Source organism: Alligator mississippiensis, chromosome 6, assembly GCF_030867095.1.
Source record: "Alligator mississippiensis isolate rAllMis1 chromosome 6, rAllMis1, whole genome shotgun sequence".
NCBI classification, from domain to species: domain Eukaryota; kingdom Metazoa; phylum Chordata; order Crocodylia; family Alligatoridae; genus Alligator; species Alligator mississippiensis.
In genome coordinates this window covers 84,783,249-84,800,640 of record NC_081829.1, presented here as the reverse complement: position 1 = coordinate 84,800,640, position 17,392 = coordinate 84,783,249, and the positions used below count along the sequence as shown (strand labels likewise).

General features: G+C 47.4%; 1 protein-coding gene across 1 annotated transcript in view; it reads left to right on the top strand.

The window, feature by feature from the left end:
- The window catches only part of LOC106739408 (deleted in malignant brain tumors 1 protein), a 126,736-nt gene that overhangs the window by 81,798 nt on the left and 27,546 nt on the right, over nucleotides 1-17,392 (top strand). Inside the window, exons 39-52 of the mRNA XM_059730344.1 lie at nucleotides 248-398; nucleotides 1,764-1,972; nucleotides 3,362-3,394; nucleotides 4,385-4,696; nucleotides 4,888-4,920; nucleotides 6,555-6,705; nucleotides 8,071-8,279; nucleotides 9,669-9,701; nucleotides 10,692-11,003; nucleotides 11,195-11,227; nucleotides 12,782-12,932; nucleotides 14,298-14,506; nucleotides 15,960-15,992; nucleotides 16,983-17,294. Coding sequence (XP_059586327.1) covers nucleotides 248-398; nucleotides 1,764-1,972; nucleotides 3,362-3,394; nucleotides 4,385-4,696; nucleotides 4,888-4,920; nucleotides 6,555-6,705; nucleotides 8,071-8,279; nucleotides 9,669-9,701; nucleotides 10,692-11,003; nucleotides 11,195-11,227; nucleotides 12,782-12,932; nucleotides 14,298-14,506; nucleotides 15,960-15,992; nucleotides 16,983-17,294 — 2,181 coding nt within the window. The remainder of the gene's footprint in view (nucleotides 1-247; nucleotides 399-1,763; nucleotides 1,973-3,361; nucleotides 3,395-4,384; nucleotides 4,697-4,887; nucleotides 4,921-6,554; nucleotides 6,706-8,070; nucleotides 8,280-9,668; nucleotides 9,702-10,691; nucleotides 11,004-11,194; nucleotides 11,228-12,781; nucleotides 12,933-14,297; nucleotides 14,507-15,959; nucleotides 15,993-16,982; nucleotides 17,295-17,392) is intronic.

The following is a 17,392-nucleotide window of genomic DNA, read 5'->3' as shown; positions in this document are numbered from 1 at the left end:
GTCTCCCGGGCGGCGTCTCCCGCCCACGCTGCCCGGCCGCAGACGGATAGATGTGCGGCTAATCACCCTCACCGGTGGTTTCGCCGTGCGCCTCTCCTCCGGCTCTTCGGGCTCTACGAGAGGTAAGTGGGGCTCTCTTTTGGGCAGGGGCCCTCCTGCCACCCCAGGTCCCCTGGGACAAGAACGTATGGAGAAATTGGTGGGAATGGCTGTTAAGCATTTTGTTGCTTTGTATTTTATTGTGCAGGGAACTATTCCTGTGGTGGATTGCTGACACAATCATATGGCACATTTTCCAGTCCATTCTATCCTGGATACTATTTAAACAACATGAATTGTGTGTGGCGAATCCAAGTATCCTCGGGCCGCCTCATAAATCTGATGTTTACGGATGTTCAGTAAGTAAAGAACAATAGTAAATAAGGTTTTTAAAGTGCTGTCCAGTATGTCTCAAGAATGCTTCCTGGATGATTAGAATAATTGGAGTGTCAGTGGTAAACCGAGAGAGGGAGAATAGCACTGCTGCTGGTGCAGTGAGACTAGACTGATATAGGGGTTGGGCCCCGCAATGGGTTTGGTTCCATAAGAGAAACGCAATGAAGTCAGTTTTACATGCTTCATGTTCCTACAGATCATCCAACACTGATTACTTTTTAAAATACACTTTAGATAAAATTAGTGATACTTCCTTTTTAGAACAATTAAATGAATTTCTCATAGAATATAGATTTTTTTTGTTGAAAGTAATGAGTTAAGGTAGGTAAGCGTTGGGCTGAGTCTACAATTACATATACTGTAGGCAAGAGTCCTAGTAGTTAGTCTGGGTTCTATGATGCAAAAGCTTAAGACTGCCCTGGGACATGCTTGTAGGGAGGAATTAAAGGCACAAATGAAGACTGTTTTCCATAAAGTATTACAGCTGCAGGCCAAAATTGCATTATTGATGCAAATCTTAAGTACTTGATACCCGTGGATAGGCAATATGATTGGGAAAGTAGTTTAAATAATATGATTAAAATAGTATAGCATCCTAGAAAAGTGTAAGAGGGTGTTGTTTGGGGATAAGGGTCCTTGCTATACGAAATGCGTCCTTGCGCTGTCAGAATCTACTCTTCACCTATGGTGGACCTGCCAGTGTGACTGTGCTTTGTTAGAGCCATGTATTGCTGGCATGATTGTGCTCCTTGTCTTTACCACACATACATGGAAATCTAGGCTGGCATTAAAGAGTTTCTGAAATGTAAGTCCTGTTCCAGTTAAGCCTTCTGGGATTCAAAGATGAAAGGTTTTACCTGAGTCTGAATCTAGATCTGATTCTGGATTAACTCAATAAGATATGAACAGTAGCATTAAGAATTGAACTGAAAAGGCAAAAAATGAAATTAACAGGAGGTGTAATGTGAACCGACAAGTAGGTGAGGGTAGAATTGACTGCGTGATCCACCAGACAGCGGATATAGTTTCAGGTCAGCTTTTACTGAGGTACTGGTTACACATGGTTTCCGGGGCTCTGAACAGGGTCCCCAGTCGCATCTCTCTTGCCTTCTGCAAAGGATCCTTACATCCTAGCCTGATAAAATCCTGGCAAGAAGTCACAACCCCATTGGACACCCCTTTGCAAACCTTGTCTGTCTAGCTTCCATTCTGTGGCCCTGCTTTGTTTCGTTACGTTTGAGTGCTAATATTCCTAAGAGAATCTTTAAAAACTGGTGTTATAACGGGGGAAATGTGAAGTTAAAATACACTTGCATTTTTCTACTTAGGCTGGAAGGTGATTCTTGCCAATATGATTACATTGAGGTCTATGATACAGGCTTTTATGGGCTCACGTTACTTGGGAGAGTGTGTAATGGTTCCATGCACACGTTTACATCGCTCTCAAACAAACTGATGGTTCAGTTTCACAGTGATGGTAGTGTCACAAGAAGAGGTTTCCGGGCAGAATATTATTCATTTCTCAAATATGACAATAGTAAGTATATAGTCCGTATGCTATTTCATTTAATAGAGTCACAGATTCAGAGATGTTAGGGTCGGAAGGGACCTCACTAGATCATCGAGTCCGACCCTCTGCATAGGCAGGAAAGAGTGCTGGGTTCAGATGACCCCAGCTAGTTGCTTATCTAACCTCCTCTTGAAGACCCCCAGGGTCGGGGAGAGCACCACCTCCCTTGGGAGCCCCTTCCAGACCTTGGCCACTCGAACTGTGAAGAAGTTCTTCCTAAGTTAATGATGTAACCCGCCTTTTTTTATTTGCTAAGCAGTCCATTAATGGGATCAAGCTCTGCTCCATGAAAATACCTATGAACTGTCATCATTCAATGATTTCATTTCTGGAATATTAGCTTCAGAGAATAAATGACGCGATTCCCCAGTGATATTGTAAATATCTCGTAATATTGGGACGTATCTTATATAATAAGCAGGAAAAGTCGTAATACTTTCTAGACCTGCCAGCACGTGCAAAGAACAAGAGAGCCAATGTGCATGCATATGTCTCACTATGAGCGGGAGAGGCTACCATTCCCCACTTTCCCCATCTCCACATGAAAGACAGCCAGTCAGGGCTGCTGCACATGCTGGGCAAATGATGGAGTCGGGGCCCTCAGTAATCACTCTCGGACATCAGTGCACCTGCCCCAGCTGGGGAGGGATTCAAGTTGCCTGCTTTCCCACCAGTCCCAATTCTGAGCCCTGTCCCTGCTCCCCCCACACATTCCTCTTGTCCTGAGCTGACTGCTGCCTAGGTCTTTCCTGCCCTTCGTGACCCTCTTGTCTTGGGCTGTTGAGCTCCCTTTCTGCCAAGGGTGAGACCTGTATCTTTTCCTCACCTAGGTGGGAGAAACAGCAGGACGTGTCACTAATGGAGTCGGGAGTTTAACCATCAGCTTGGTTCAGCTGCTCCTCCGAGCTTGTGTTAGAGCCTGTGGGTCAGCATGTCAGTGCTGTCTCAGACTTTGGTCTTTGCATGCTTCTGGAGGTAGTTTTGGGGTGACAAGGCCATTCTCTGTTCTGCCTGCTGAGAGATTAAGCTGTCCCCTGCTGGTTGGCAGCTCTGATTGGCTGCTTTTCCTAAGAGCAAAGAAATGGGGGTCAGCCAATCCCTACAGAATGGGCTGAAAACTCATAATGTATAAAATGGCAAAATGAAATGGAGGATCTGATGCATCTAATATGTGAGATTAAAGCAAAAACTGGTTTGAATGTTTTCTTGCCATTGAGCGCCAGCAGGACAATTTATTCAGACCTGGCCATCTGAGGTGGGATTTGTCAGAACACCTGGGTCCTATGGGAAAATCCTCACTGGTGTTTATGGGAAGCATAGCGTGGGGAAGTAAGAGCACTCTTTTTGTATTAACAGCTACCACTACAACAACGCAGAAGCCTGGAGCAGGTAAGCCTGTTACTTGTTCTTCCTGTAGCAGTCCTCTCTGCTACCTGGTTGGAATCTACCATGAAGCATAGTCACACCTGTAATACAGGAAATAGACCCAAATGCTTGCATATTTGAAGAAAAGGGAAAAGAAGTCATTGTGGGACCTGTCCAGTCTCTGTTAGGAGAGTAGCTTTCAATATCGTAACACAGGCTGGAATTCTACCTGGTCTAGAAGAGCCTATGTCGAAATTGATGGCTATGCCTGTTAAGTATTTTCATGCGCTGAATTTTACTCTGCAGAGAACTATTCCTGTGGTGACATTCTTCAGTATTCGTATGGCACATTTTCTAGTCCGTTCTGTCCTGTCTATAATGATATCAAGCTCTGCTCCATGAAAATACCTATGAACTGGCCATTATCTATTATGTCTGCTGGGAGGCAAGTCCTACCTTACTGGCTGGTAGCTCTGATTGGCTGCCTTTCCTAACAGCAAAGAAGTGGGGGAGAGTCAATCCCTAAAGAAGGGCCAAAAACCCATAATGTATAAAGTAGCAAATCAAAAGTCACTATAGTATAGTATGATGCATCTAACAAGCGAGATGAAATCAGAAATTGGTGTGAATGCTTTCTTGCCATTGAGCAGGGGCAGGCCAATTTATTCAGACCTGGCCATCTGAGGTGGGATTTGTCAGAACACCTGGGTCCTATGGGAAAATCCTCACTGGTGTTTATGGGAAACAGCGTGGGGAAGTAATAGCACTCTGACAGTACTGCAAAATGGAGTATTGTCTGAGATGTGCCTTAGGGGCTTAAATGTGAGAGACAGTGATTGACCCCAGTGTATTTCACAGACGTAGCGGAGAGGAGCCGAAGCCTCCCTGCCGTGGCGCGCAGGGGTAGGCTGCGGCATGGAAACTGAATTCTCGGAAGATAGGGTCGCAATATGCCAATTGGATTGTGACTGTTTATGCTTGTGAGCAGTAAAGCTCTTTTCTCCGTCTTTGAAGGTACCAGCCTCAGATTGGTGAATGGAAGCAATAGATGTGAGGGGCGCATAGAAATTTATCACAATGGAACCTGGGGGACAGTTTGTGATGATTCGTGGGATCAAAGAGATGCCCAGGTTGTGTGCAGGCAGCTTGGATGTGGCCTGGCCGCTTTAGCACCAGGAAATGCTTATTTTGGCCAAGGCTCAGGATCTATTCACCTGGATGATGTGCAGTGTTCAGGGAATGAGTCATTCCTCTGGCAGTGTCCTCACCGTGGATGGGGCGCACACAACTGTGGTCATGGTGAAGATGCTGGTGTCATCTGCTCAGGTAATCACTAATGTTCTTAGATAAATACTTACCTGTATATTGCCTGTCATGAGAGAGAGTGATAGTGTGTGTTATGTATTACATGAACATATTTATAAGCACAGGAATTCTTATTTAATGCCATATGTAAGAATAGATCTTAATATGAAAACATTCTTAATTTCACATTCCATCTCTTTTTGCGTTAACAGCTCCCACTACAACAACACAGACGCCTGCAACAGGTAAGTCTGTTGCTTGTTCTTCCTGTAGCAGTCCTCTCTGCTACCTGGTTTTAATCTACCGTGAAGTATTGTAACACCTATAGTACAGTAAATAGACCCAAATGCTTGCGTAGGTGAATAAAAGGGGGAAACGAAGGTCATTCTGGGACCTCTCCAATTTCTGCTAGGAGAGTATCTTTGAATATCGCAGCACAGGCTGGTATTGTGCCTTGTCTAGAACTGTGCTCGCCTCCATTCAATTAAGCGCTCCCGTGCGGCCTTTGCCCGGACTAGGGATCGTGTCTGTCCTGGGCTCGCGGGTGGACCCCACAGGCTACCCCTGCTGACGTCAGCGGGTCCCCTTAACTCGCCTGCCATGACTTGGGATGTTACCTCAGTGGAGGGGTTCCCGCTTGGAGCAGCCTCCAGGGTCGTCGCGCCTCCCAGCGGGCACTCACGGGGCTCCGACCTCCCCTACACCCCGGCCACTCGCCACCTTGGGCTGCTGATCTTCAGGCCCCTTTGGTGTCCTCAGCTCTTCCCCAACTTCTGCCCATGGCTTGCCAGCTGCAAGCTTGGAACTTCGGGCCTGGTGTACGGTCGGCGAGGACCTCCGACCTGGTCCCTCCAATAAGACTCCCTATCGCTCTATACTTAATCACCCTGTGATGTGATGTGCCTATCCCACCACCGAGATAACCGAGGCCCCTAAACTACTGGGCCAGGAGGCCCGCAAGGGTGCCTCTGGCCTCTGGGCCGTGTGGACTGCCCTTGGCTCGGGTTCCACCGCCCTGGCAGCTCACCCACTGGGGTGTTGAATCCCCGCCTCTTCCTAAGGCTGCTGTGGGCCACGAAGGTCCACTGTCCAACCCCCCTTCGGGTCTCCGTCTGCCCTCTGGTGCGGCCCGAGGAGGGCCCGTTGGACTCGGCCCTCTTCTCCGAGGCTCCCGCACAGGCTCGCTCCTAGGTCTTAGTGCCGGCCTGCCCTGACACTGCTCCCTCGGCTCCTCCCTCCGGTTCCTCCGTGGGTGCTGCCGTTGGCTCTGCTGCGGATGCAACTGCTAGATCCCCCGTCGGCATTGCTCCCACCTTCGCTGCCGCCTCTGCGGCTGACGTCGCTGCCGGCTTTCCAGCTGGCTCCGTTGCCGGCGTTACAACCAGCTTCCGGGCCGGCTCTGCTATTGACATTGCAGCCGGCCTCCCTGCCGGCTCTGCTGTCAACGCTGCAGCTGGCTTCCCTGCCAGCTTTGCTGTTGGTGTCACTGCCGACTCTCTTGGAGCCTCTCCTGGCTCCGCCCCCGGCTTTCCACGCTGCCGGCCGCGGTGGCTGATCCCCTCCGTGTGAGGGCTTCTCCCTCCAGCCTCCACTCATTAGCCGCCCCTCTGCATCGTTGGGGCCGCTTTTTATGTCTCCCGGGCGGCGTCTCCCGCCCACGCTGCCCGGCCGCAGACGGATAGATGTGCGGCTAATCACCCTCACCGGTGGTTTCGCCGTGCGCCTCTCCTCCGGCTCTTCGGGCTCTACGAGAGGTAAGTGGGGCTCTCTTTTGGGCAGGGGCCCTCCTGCCACCCCAGGTCCCCTGGGACAAGAACGTATGGAGAAATTGGTGGGAATGGCTGTTAAGCATTTTGTTGCTTTGTATTTTATTGTGCAGGGAACTATTCCTGTGGTGGATTGCTGACACAATCATATGGCACATTTTCCAGTCCATTCTATCCTGGATACTATTTAAACAACATGAATTGTGTGTGGCGAATCCAAGTATCCTCGGGCCGCCTCATAAATCTGATGTTTACGGATGTTCAGTAAGTAAAGAACAATAGTAAATAAGGTTTTTAAAGTGCTGTCCAGTATGTCTCAAGAATGCTTCCTGGATGATTAGAATAATTGGAGTGTCAGTGGTAAACCGAGAGAGGGAGAATAGCACTGCTGCTGGTGCAGTGAGACTAGACTGATATAGGGGTTGGGCCCCGCAATGGGTTTGGTTCCATAAGAGAAACGCAATGAAGTCAGTTTTACATGCTTCATGTTCCTACAGATCATCCAACACTGATTACTTTTTAAAATACACTTTAGATAAAATTAGTGATACTTCCTTTTTAGAACAATTAAATGAATTTCTCATAGAATATAGATTTTTTTTGTTGAAAGTAATGAGTTAAGGTAGGTAAGCGTTGGGCTGAGTCTACAATTACATATACTGTAGGCAAGAGTCCTAGTAGTTAGTCTGGGTTCTATGATGCAAAAGCTTAAGACTGCCCTGGGACATGCTTGTAGGGAGGAATTAAAGGCACAAATGAAGACTGTTTTCCATAAAGTATTACAGCTGCAGGCCAAAATTGCATTATTGATGCAAATCTTAAGTACTTGATACCCGTGGATAGGCAATATGATTGGGAAAGTAGTTTAAATAATATGATTAAAATAGTATAGCATCCTAGAAAAGTGTAAGAGGGTGTTGTTTGGGGATAAGGGTCCTTGCTATACGAAATGCGTCCTTGCGCTGTCAGAATCTACTCTTCACCTATGGTGGACCTGCCAGTGTGACTGTGCTTTGTTAGAGCCATGTATTGCTGGCATGATTGTGCTCCTTGTCTTTACCACACATACATGGAAATCTAGGCTGGCATTAAAGAGTTTCTGAAATGTAAGTCCTGTTCCAGTTAAGCCTTCTGGGATTCAAAGATGAAAGGTTTTACCTGAGTCTGAATCTAGATCTGATTCTGGATTAACTCAATAAGATATGAACAGTAGCATTAAGAATTGAACTGAAAAGGCAAAAAATGAAATTAACAGGAGGTGTAATGTGAACCGACAAGTAGGTGAGGGTAGAATTGACTGCGTGATCCACCAGACAGCGGATATAGTTTCAGGTCAGCTTTTACTGAGGTACTGGTTACACATGGTTTCCGGGGCTCTGAACAGGGTCCCCAGTCGCATCTCTCTTGCCTTCTGCAAAGGATCCTTACATCCTAGCCTGATAAAATCCTGGCAAGAAGTCACAACCCCATTGGACACCCCTTTGCAAACCTTGTCTGTCTAGCTTCCATTCTGTGGCCCTGCTTTGTTTCGTTACGTTTGAGTGCTAATATTCCTAAGAGAATCTTTAAAAACTGGTGTTATAACGGGGGAAATGTGAAGTTAAAATACACTTGCATTTTTCTACTTAGGCTGGAAGGTGATTCTTGCCAATATGATTACATTGAGGTCTATGATACAGGCTTTTATGGGCTCACGTTACTTGGGAGAGTGTGTAATGGTTCCATGCACACGTTTACATCGCTCTCAAACAAACTGATGGTTCAGTTTCACAGTGATGGTAGTGTCACAAGAAGAGGTTTCCGGGCAGAATATTATTCATTTCTCAAATATGACAATAGTAAGTATATAGTCCGTATGCTATTTCATTTAATAGAGTCACAGATTCAGAGATGTTAGGGTCGGAAGGGACCTCACTAGATCATCGAGTCCGACCCTCTGCATAGGCAGGAAAGAGTGCTGGGTTCAGATGACCCCAGCTAGTTGCTTATCTAACCTCCTCTTGAAGACCCCCAGGGTCGGGGAGAGCACCACCTCCCTTGGGAGCCCCTTCCAGACCTTGGCCACTCGAACTGTGAAGAAGTTCTTCCTAAGTTAATGATGTAACCCGCCTTTTTTTATTTGCTAAGCAGTCCATTAATGGGATCAAGCTCTGCTCCATGAAAATACCTATGAACTGTCATCATTCAATGATTTCATTTCTGGAATATTAGCTTCAGAGAATAAATGACGCGATTCCCCAGTGATATTGTAAATATCTCGTAATATTGGGACGTATCTTATATAATAAGCAGGAAAAGTCGTAATACTTTCTAGACCTGCCAGCACGTGCAAAGAACAAGAGAGCCAATGTGCATGCATATGTCTCACTATGAGCGGGAGAGGCTACCATTCCCCACTTTCCCCATCTCCACATGAAAGACAGCCAGTCAGGGCTGCTGCACATGCTGGGCAAATGATGGAGTCGGGGCCCTCAGTAATCACTCTCGGACATCAGTGCACCTGCCCCAGCTGGGGAGGGATTCAAGTTGCCTGCTTTCCCACCAGTCCCAATTCTGAGCCCTGTCCCTGCTCCCCCCACACATTCCTCTTGTCCTGAGCTGACTGCTGCCTAGGTCTTTCCTGCCCTTCGTGACCCTCTTGTCTTGGGCTGTTGAGCTCCCTTTCTGCCAAGGGTGAGACCTGTATCTTTTCCTCACCTAGGTGGGAGAAACAGCAGGACGTGTCACTAATGGAGTCGGGAGTTTAACCATCAGCTTGGTTCAGCTGCTCCTCCGAGCTTGTGTTAGAGCCTGTGGGTCAGCATGTCAGTGCTGTCTCAGACTTTGGTCTTTGCATGCTTCTGGAGGTAGTTTTGGGGTGACAAGGCCATTCTCTGTTCTGCCTGCTGAGAGATTAAGCTGTCCCCTGCTGGTTGGCAGCTCTGATTGGCTGCTTTTCCTAAGAGCAAAGAAATGGGGGTCAGCCAATCCCTACAGAATGGGCTGAAAACTCATAATGTATAAAATGGCAAAATGAAATGGAGGATCTGATGCATCTAATATGTGAGATTAAAGCAAAAACTGGTTTGAATGTTTTCTTGCCATTGAGCGCCAGCAGGACAATTTATTCAGACCTGGCCATCTGAGGTGGGATTTGTCAGAACACCTGGGTCCTATGGGAAAATCCTCACTGGTGTTTATGGGAAGCATAGCGTGGGGAAGTAAGAGCACTCTTTTTGTATTAACAGCTACCACTACAACAACGCAGAAGCCTGGAGCAGGTAAGCCTGTTACTTGTTCTTCCTGTAGCAGTCCTCTCTGCTACCTGGTTGGAATCTACCATGAAGCATAGTCACACCTGTAATACAGGAAATAGACCCAAATGCTTGCATATTTGAAGAAAAGGGAAAAGAAGTCATTGTGGGACCTGTCCAGTCTCTGTTAGGAGAGTAGCTTTCAATATCGTAACACAGGCTGGAATTCTACCTGGTCTAGAAGAGCCTATGTCGAAATTGATGGCTATGCCTGTTAAGTATTTTCATGCGCTGAATTTTACTCTGCAGAGAACTATTCCTGTGGTGACATTCTTCAGTATTCGTATGGCACATTTTCTAGTCCGTTCTGTCCTGTCTATAATGATATCAAGCTCTGCTCCATGAAAATACCTATGAACTGGCCATTATCTATTATGTCTGCTGGGAGGCAAGTCCTACCTTACTGGCTGGTAGCTCTGATTGGCTGCCTTTCCTAACAGCAAAGAAGTGGGGGAGAGTCAATCCCTAAAGAAGGGCCAAAAACCCATAATGTATAAAGTAGCAAATCAAAAGTCACTATAGTATAGTATGATGCATCTAACAAGCGAGATGAAATCAGAAATTGGTGTGAATGCTTTCTTGCCATTGAGCAGGGGCAGGCCAATTTATTCAGACCTGGCCATCTGAGGTGGGATTTGTCAGAACACCTGGGTCCTATGGGAAAATCCTCACTGGTGTTTATGGGAAACAGCGTGGGGAAGTAATAGCACTCTGACAGTACTGCAAAATGGAGTATTGTCTGAGATGTGCCTTAGGGGCTTAAATGTGAGAGACAGTGATTGACCCCAGTGTATTTCACAGACGTAGCGGAGAGGAGCCGAAGCCTCCCTGCCGTGGCGCGCAGGGGTAGGCTGCGGCATGGAAACTGAATTCTCGGAAGATAGGGTCGCAATATGCCAATTGGATTGTGACTGTTTATGCTTGTGAGCAGTAAAGCTCTTTTCTCCGTCTTTGAAGGTACCAGCCTCAGATTGGTGAATGGAAGCAATAGATGTGAGGGGCGCATAGAAATTTATCACAATGGAACCTGGGGGACAGTTTGTGATGATTCGTGGGATCAAAGAGATGCCCAGGTTGTGTGCAGGCAGCTTGGATGTGGCCTGGCCGCTTTAGCACCAGGAAATGCTTATTTTGGCCAAGGCTCAGGATCTATTCACCTGGATGATGTGCAGTGTTCAGGGAATGAGTCATTCCTCTGGCAGTGTCCTCACCGTGGATGGGGCGCACACAACTGTGGTCATGGTGAAGATGCTGGTGTCATCTGCTCAGGTAATCACTAATGTTCTTCGATAAATACTTACCTGTATATTGCCTGTCATGAGAGAGAGTGATAGAGTGTGTTATGTATTACATGAACATATTTATAAGCACAGGAATTCTTATTTAATGCCATATGTAAGAATAGATCTTAATATGAAAACATTCTTAATTTCACATTCCATCTCTTTTTGCGTTAACAGCTCCCACTACAACAACACAGACGCCTGCAACAGGTAAGTCTGTTGCTTGTTCTTCCTGTAGCAGTCCTCTCTGCTACCTGGTTTTAATCTACCGTGAAGTATTGTAACACCTATAGTACAGTAAATAGACCCAAATGCTTGCGTAGGTGAATAAAAGGGGGAAACGAAGGTCATTCTGGGACCTCTCCAATTTCTGCTAGGAGAGTATCTTTGAATATCGCAGCACAGGCTGGTATTGTGCCTTGTCTAGAACTGTGCCCGCCTCCATTCAATTAAGCGCTCCCGTGCGGCCTTTGCCCGGACTAGGGATCGTGTCTGTCCTGGGCTCGCGGGTGGACCCCACAGGCTACCCCTGCTGACGTCAGCGGGTCCCCTTAACTCGCCTGCCATGACTTGGGATGTTACCTCAGTGGAGGGGTTCCCGCTTGGAGCAGCCTCCAGGGTCGTCGCTCCTCCCAGCGGGCACTCACGGGGCTCCGACCTCCCCTACACCCCGGCCACTCGCCACCTTGGGCTGCTGATCTTCAGGCCCCTTTGGTGTCCTCAGCTCTTCCCCAACTTCTGCCCATGGCTTGCCAGCTGCAAGCTTGGAACTTCGGGCCTGGTGTACGGTCGGCGAGGACCTCCGACCTGGTCCCTCCAATAAGACTCCCTATCGCTCTATACTTAATCACCCTGTGATGTGATGTGCCTATCCCACCACCGAGATAACCGAGGCCCCTAAACTACTGGGCCAGGAGGCCCGCAAGGGTGCCTCTGGCCTCTGGGCCGTGTGGACTGCCCTTGGCTCGGGTTCCACCGCCCTGGCAGCTCACCCACTGGGGTGTTGAATCCCCGCCTCTTCCTAAGGCTGCTGTGGGCCACGAAGGTCCACTGTCCAACCCCCCTTCCGCTCCTAGGTCTTAGTGCCGGCCTGCCCTGACACTGCTCCCTCGGCTCCTCCCTCCGGTTCCTCCGTGGGGGCTGCCGTTGTCTCTGCTGCGGATGCAACTGCTAGATCCCCCGTCGGCATTGCTCCCACCTTCGCTGCCGCCTCTGCGGCTGACGTCGCTGCCGGCTTTCCAGCTGGCTCCGTTGCCGGCGTTACAACCAGCTTCCGGGCCGGCTCTGCTATTGACATTGCAGCCGGCCTCCCTGCCGGCTCTGCTGTCAACGCTGCAGCTGGCTTCCCTGCCAGCTTTGCTGTTGGTGTCACTGCCGACTCTCTTGGAGCCTCTCCTGGCTCCGCCCCCGGCTTTCCACGCTGCCGGCCGCGGTGGCTGATCCCCTCCGTGTGAGGGCTTCTCCCTCCAGCCTCCACTCATTAGCCGCCCCTCTGCATCGTTGGGGCCGCTTTTTATTTCTCCCGGGCGGCGTCTCCCGCCCACGCTGCCCGGCCGCAGACGGATAGATGTGCGGCTAATCACCCTCACCGGTGGTTTCGCCGTGCGCCTCTCCTCCGGCTCTTCGGGCTCTACGAGAGGTAAGTGGGGCTCTCTTTTGGGCAGGGGCCCTCCTGCCACCCCAGGTCCCCTGGGACGAGAACGTATGGAGAAATTGGTGGGAATGGCTGTTAAGCATTTTGTTGCTTTGTATTTTATTGTGCAGGGAACTATTCCTGTGGTGGATTGCTGACACAATCATATGGCACATTTTCCAGTCCATTCTATCCTGGATACTATTTAAACAACATGAATTGTGTGTGGCGAATCCAAGTATCCTCGGGCCGCCTCATAAATCTCATGTTTACGGATGTTCAGTAAGTAAAGAACAATAGTAAATAAGGTTTTTAAAGTGCTGTCCAGTATGTCTCAAGAATGCTTCCTGGATGATTAGAATAATTGGAGTGTCAGTGGTAAACCGAGAGAGGGAGAATAGCACTGCTGCTGGTGCAGTGAGACTAGACTGATATAGGGGTTGGGCCCCGCAATGGGTTTGGTTCCATAAGAGAAACGCAATGAAGTCAGTTTTACATGCTTCATGTTCCTACAGATCATCCAACACTGATTACTTTTTAAAATACACTTTAGATAAAATTAGTGATACTTCCTTTTTAGAACAATTAAATGAATTTCTCATAGAATATAGATTTTTTTTGTTGAAAGTAATGAGTTAAGGTAGGTAAGCGTTGGGCTGAGTCTACAATTACATATACTGTAGGCAAGAGTCCTAGTAGTTAGTCTGGGTTCTATGATGCAAAAGCTTAAGACTGCCCTGGGACATGCTTGTAGGGAGGAATTAAAGGCACAAATGAAGACTGTTTTCCATAAAGTATTACAGCTGCAGGCCAAAATTGCATTATTGATGCAAATCTTAAGTACTTGATACCCGTGGATAGGTAATATGATTGGGAAAGTAGTTTAAATAATATGATTAAAATAGTATAGCATCCTAGAAAAGTGTAAGAGGGTGTTGTTTGGGGATAAGGGTCCTTGCTATACGAAATGCGTCCTTGCGCTGTCAGAATCTACTCTTCACCTATGGTGGACCTGCCAGTGTGACTGTGCTTTGTTAGAGCCATGTATTGCTGGCATGATTGTGCTCCTTGTCTTTACCACACATACATGGAAATCTAGGCTGGCATTAAAGAGTTTCTGAAATGTAAGTCCTGTTCCAGTTAAGCCTTCTGGGATTCAAAGATGAAAGGTTTTACCTGAGTCTGAATCTAGATCTGATTCTGGATTAACTCAATAAGATATGAACAGTAGCATTAAGAATTGAACTGAAAAGGCAAAAAATGAAATTAACAGGAGGTGTAATGTGAACCGACAAGTAGGTGAGGGTAGAATTGACTGCGTGATCCACCAGACAGCGGATATAGTTTCAGGTCAGCTTTTACTGAGGTACTGGTTACACATGGTTTCCGGGGCTCTGAACAGGGTCCCCAGTCGCATCTCTCTTGCCTTCTGCAAAGGATCCTTACATCCTAGCCTGATAAAATCCTGGCAAGAAGTCACAACCCCATTGGACACCCCTTTGCAAACCTTGTCTGTCTAGCTTCCATTCTGTGGCCCTGCTTTGTTTCGTTACGTTTGAGTGCTAATATTCCTAAGAGAATCTTTAAAAACTGGTGTTATAACGGGGGAAATGTGAAGTTAAAATACACTTGCATTTTTCTACTTAGGCTGGAAGGTGATTCTTGCCAATATGATTACATTGAGGTCTATGATACAGGCTTTTATGGGCTCACGTTACTTGGGAGAGTGTGTAATGGTTCCATGCACACGTTTACATCGCTCTCAAACAAACTGATGGTTCAGTTTCACAGTGATGGTAGTGTCACAAGAAGAGGTTTCCGGGCAGAATATTATTCATTTCTCAAATATGACAATAGTAAGTATATAGTCCGTATGCTATTTCATTTAATAGAGTCACAGATTCAGAGATGTTAGGGTCGGAAGGGACCTCACTAGATCATCGAGTCCGACCCTCTGCATAGGCAGGAAAGAGTGCTGGGTTCAGATGACCCCAGCTAGTTGCTTATCTAACCTCCTCTTGAAGACCCCCAGGGTCGGGGAGAGCACCACCTCCCTTGGGAGCCCGTTCCAGACCTTGGCCACTCGAACTGTGAAGAAGTTCTTCCTAAGTTAATGATGTAACCCGCCTTTTTTTATTTGCTAAGCAGTCCATTAATGGGATCAAGCTCTGCTCCATGAAAATACCTATGAACCGTCATCATTCAATGATTTCATTTCTGGAATATTAGCTTCAGAGAATAAATGACACGATTCCCCAGTGATATTGTAAATATCTCGTAATATTGGGACGTATCTTATATAATAAGCAGGAAAAGTCGTAATACTTTCTAGACCTGCCAGCATGTGCAAAGAACAAGAGAGCCAATGTGCATGCATATGTCTTGCTATGAGCGGGAGAGGCTACCATTCCCCACTTTCCCCATCTCCACATGAAAGACAGCCAGTCAGGGCTGCTGCACATGCTGGGCAAATGATGGAGACGGGGCCCTCAGTAATCACTCTCGGACATCAGTGCACCTGCCCCAGCTGGGGAGGGATTCAAGTTGCCTGCTTTCCCACCAGTCCCAATTCTGAGCCCTGTCCCCGCTCCCCCCACACATTCCTCTTGTCCTGAGCTGACTGCTGCCTAGGTCTTTCCTGCCCTTCGTGACCCTCTTGTCTTGGGCTGTTGAGCTCCCTTGCTGCCAAGGGTGAGACCTGTATCTTTTCCTCACCTAGGTGGGAGAAACAGCAGGACGTGTCACTAATGGAGTCGGGAGTTTAACCATCAGCTTGGTTCAGCTGCTCCTCCGAGCTTGTGTTAGAGCCTGTGGGTCAGCATGTCAGTGCTGTCTCAGACTTTGGTCTTTGCATGCTTCTGGAGGTAGTTTTGGGGTGACAAGGCCATTCTCTGTTCTGCCTGCTGAGAGATTAAGCTGTCCCCTGCTGGTTGGCAGCTCTGATTGGCTGCTTTTCCTAAGAGCAAAGAAATGGGGGTCAGCCAATCCCTACAGAATGGGCTGAAAACTCATAATGTATAAAATGGCAAAATGAAATGGAGGATCTGATGCATCTAATATGTGAGATTAAAGCAAAAACTGGTTTGAATGTTTTCTTCCCATTGAGCGCCAGCAGGACAATTTATTCAGACCAGGCCATCTGAGGTGGGATTTGTCAGAACACCTGGGTCCTATGGGGAAAATCCTCACCGGTGTTTATGGGAAACAGTGTGGAGAAGTAATAACACTCTGACACTACTGCAAAATGGAGTATTGTGTTTATGGGAAGCATAGCGTGGGGAAGTAAGAGCACTCTTTTTGTATTAACAGCTACCACTACAACAACGCAGAAGCCTGGAGCAGGTAAGCCTGTTACTTGTTCTTCCTGTAGCAGTCCTCTCTGCTACCTGGTTGGAATCTACCATGAAGCATAGTCACACCTGTAATACAGGAAATAGACCCAAATGCTTGCATATTTGAAGAAAAGGGAAAAGAAGTCATTGTGGGACCTGTCCAGTCTCTGTTAGGAGAGTAGCTTTCAATATCGTAACACAGGCTGGAATTCTACCTGGTCTAGAAGAGCCTATGTCGAAATTGATGGCTATGCCTGTTAAGTATTTTCATGCGCTGAATTTTACTCTGCAGAGAACTATTCCTGTGGTGACATTCTTCAGTATTCGTATGGCACATTTTCTAGTCCGTTCTGTCCTGTCTATAATGATATCAAGCTCTGCTCCATGAAAATACCTATGAACTGGCCATTATCTATTATGTCTGCTGGGAGGCAAGTCCTACCTTACTGGCTGGTAGCTCTGATTGGCTGCCTTTCCTAACAGCAAAGAAGTGGGGGAGAGTCAATCCCTAAAGAAGGGCCAAAAACCCATAATGTATAAAGTAGCAAATCAAAAGTCACTATAGTATAGTATGATGCATCTAACAAGCGAGATGAAATCAGAAATTGGTGTGAATGCTTTCTTGCCATTGAGCAGGGGCAGGCCAATTTATTCAGACCTGGCCATCTGAGGTGGGATTTGTCAGAACACCTGGGTCCTATGGGAAAATCCTCACTGGTGTTTATGGGAAACAGCGTGGGGAAGTAATAGCACTCTGACAGTACTGCAAAATGGAGTATTGTCTGAGATGTGCCTTAGGGGCTTAAATGTGAGAGACAGTGATTGACCCCAGTGTATTTCACAGACGTAGCGGAGAGGAGCCGAAGCCTCCCTGCCGTGGCGCGCAGGGGTAGGCTGCGGCATGGAAACTGAATTCTCGGAAGATAGGGTCGCAATATGCCAATTGGATTGTGACTGTTTATGCTTGTGAGCAGTAAAGCTCTTTTCTCCGTCTTTGAAGGTACCAGCCTCAGATTGGTGAATGGAAGCAATAGATGTGAGGGGCGCATAGAAATTTATCACAATGGAACCTGGGGGACAGTTTGTGATGATTCGTGGGATCAAAGAGATGCCCAGGTTGTGTGCAGGCAGCTTGGATGTGGCCTGGCCGCTTTAGCACCAGGAAATGCTTATTTTGGCCAAGGCTCAGGATCTATTCACCTGGATGATGTGCAGTGTTCAGGGAATGAGTCATTCCTCTGGCAGTGTCCTCACCGTGGATGGGGCGCACACAACTGTGGTCATGGTGAAGATGCTGGTGTCATCTGCTCAGGTAATCACTAATGTTCTTCGATAAATACTTACCTGTATATTGCCTGTCATGAGAGAGAGTGATAGAGTGTGTTATGTATTACATGAACATATTTATAA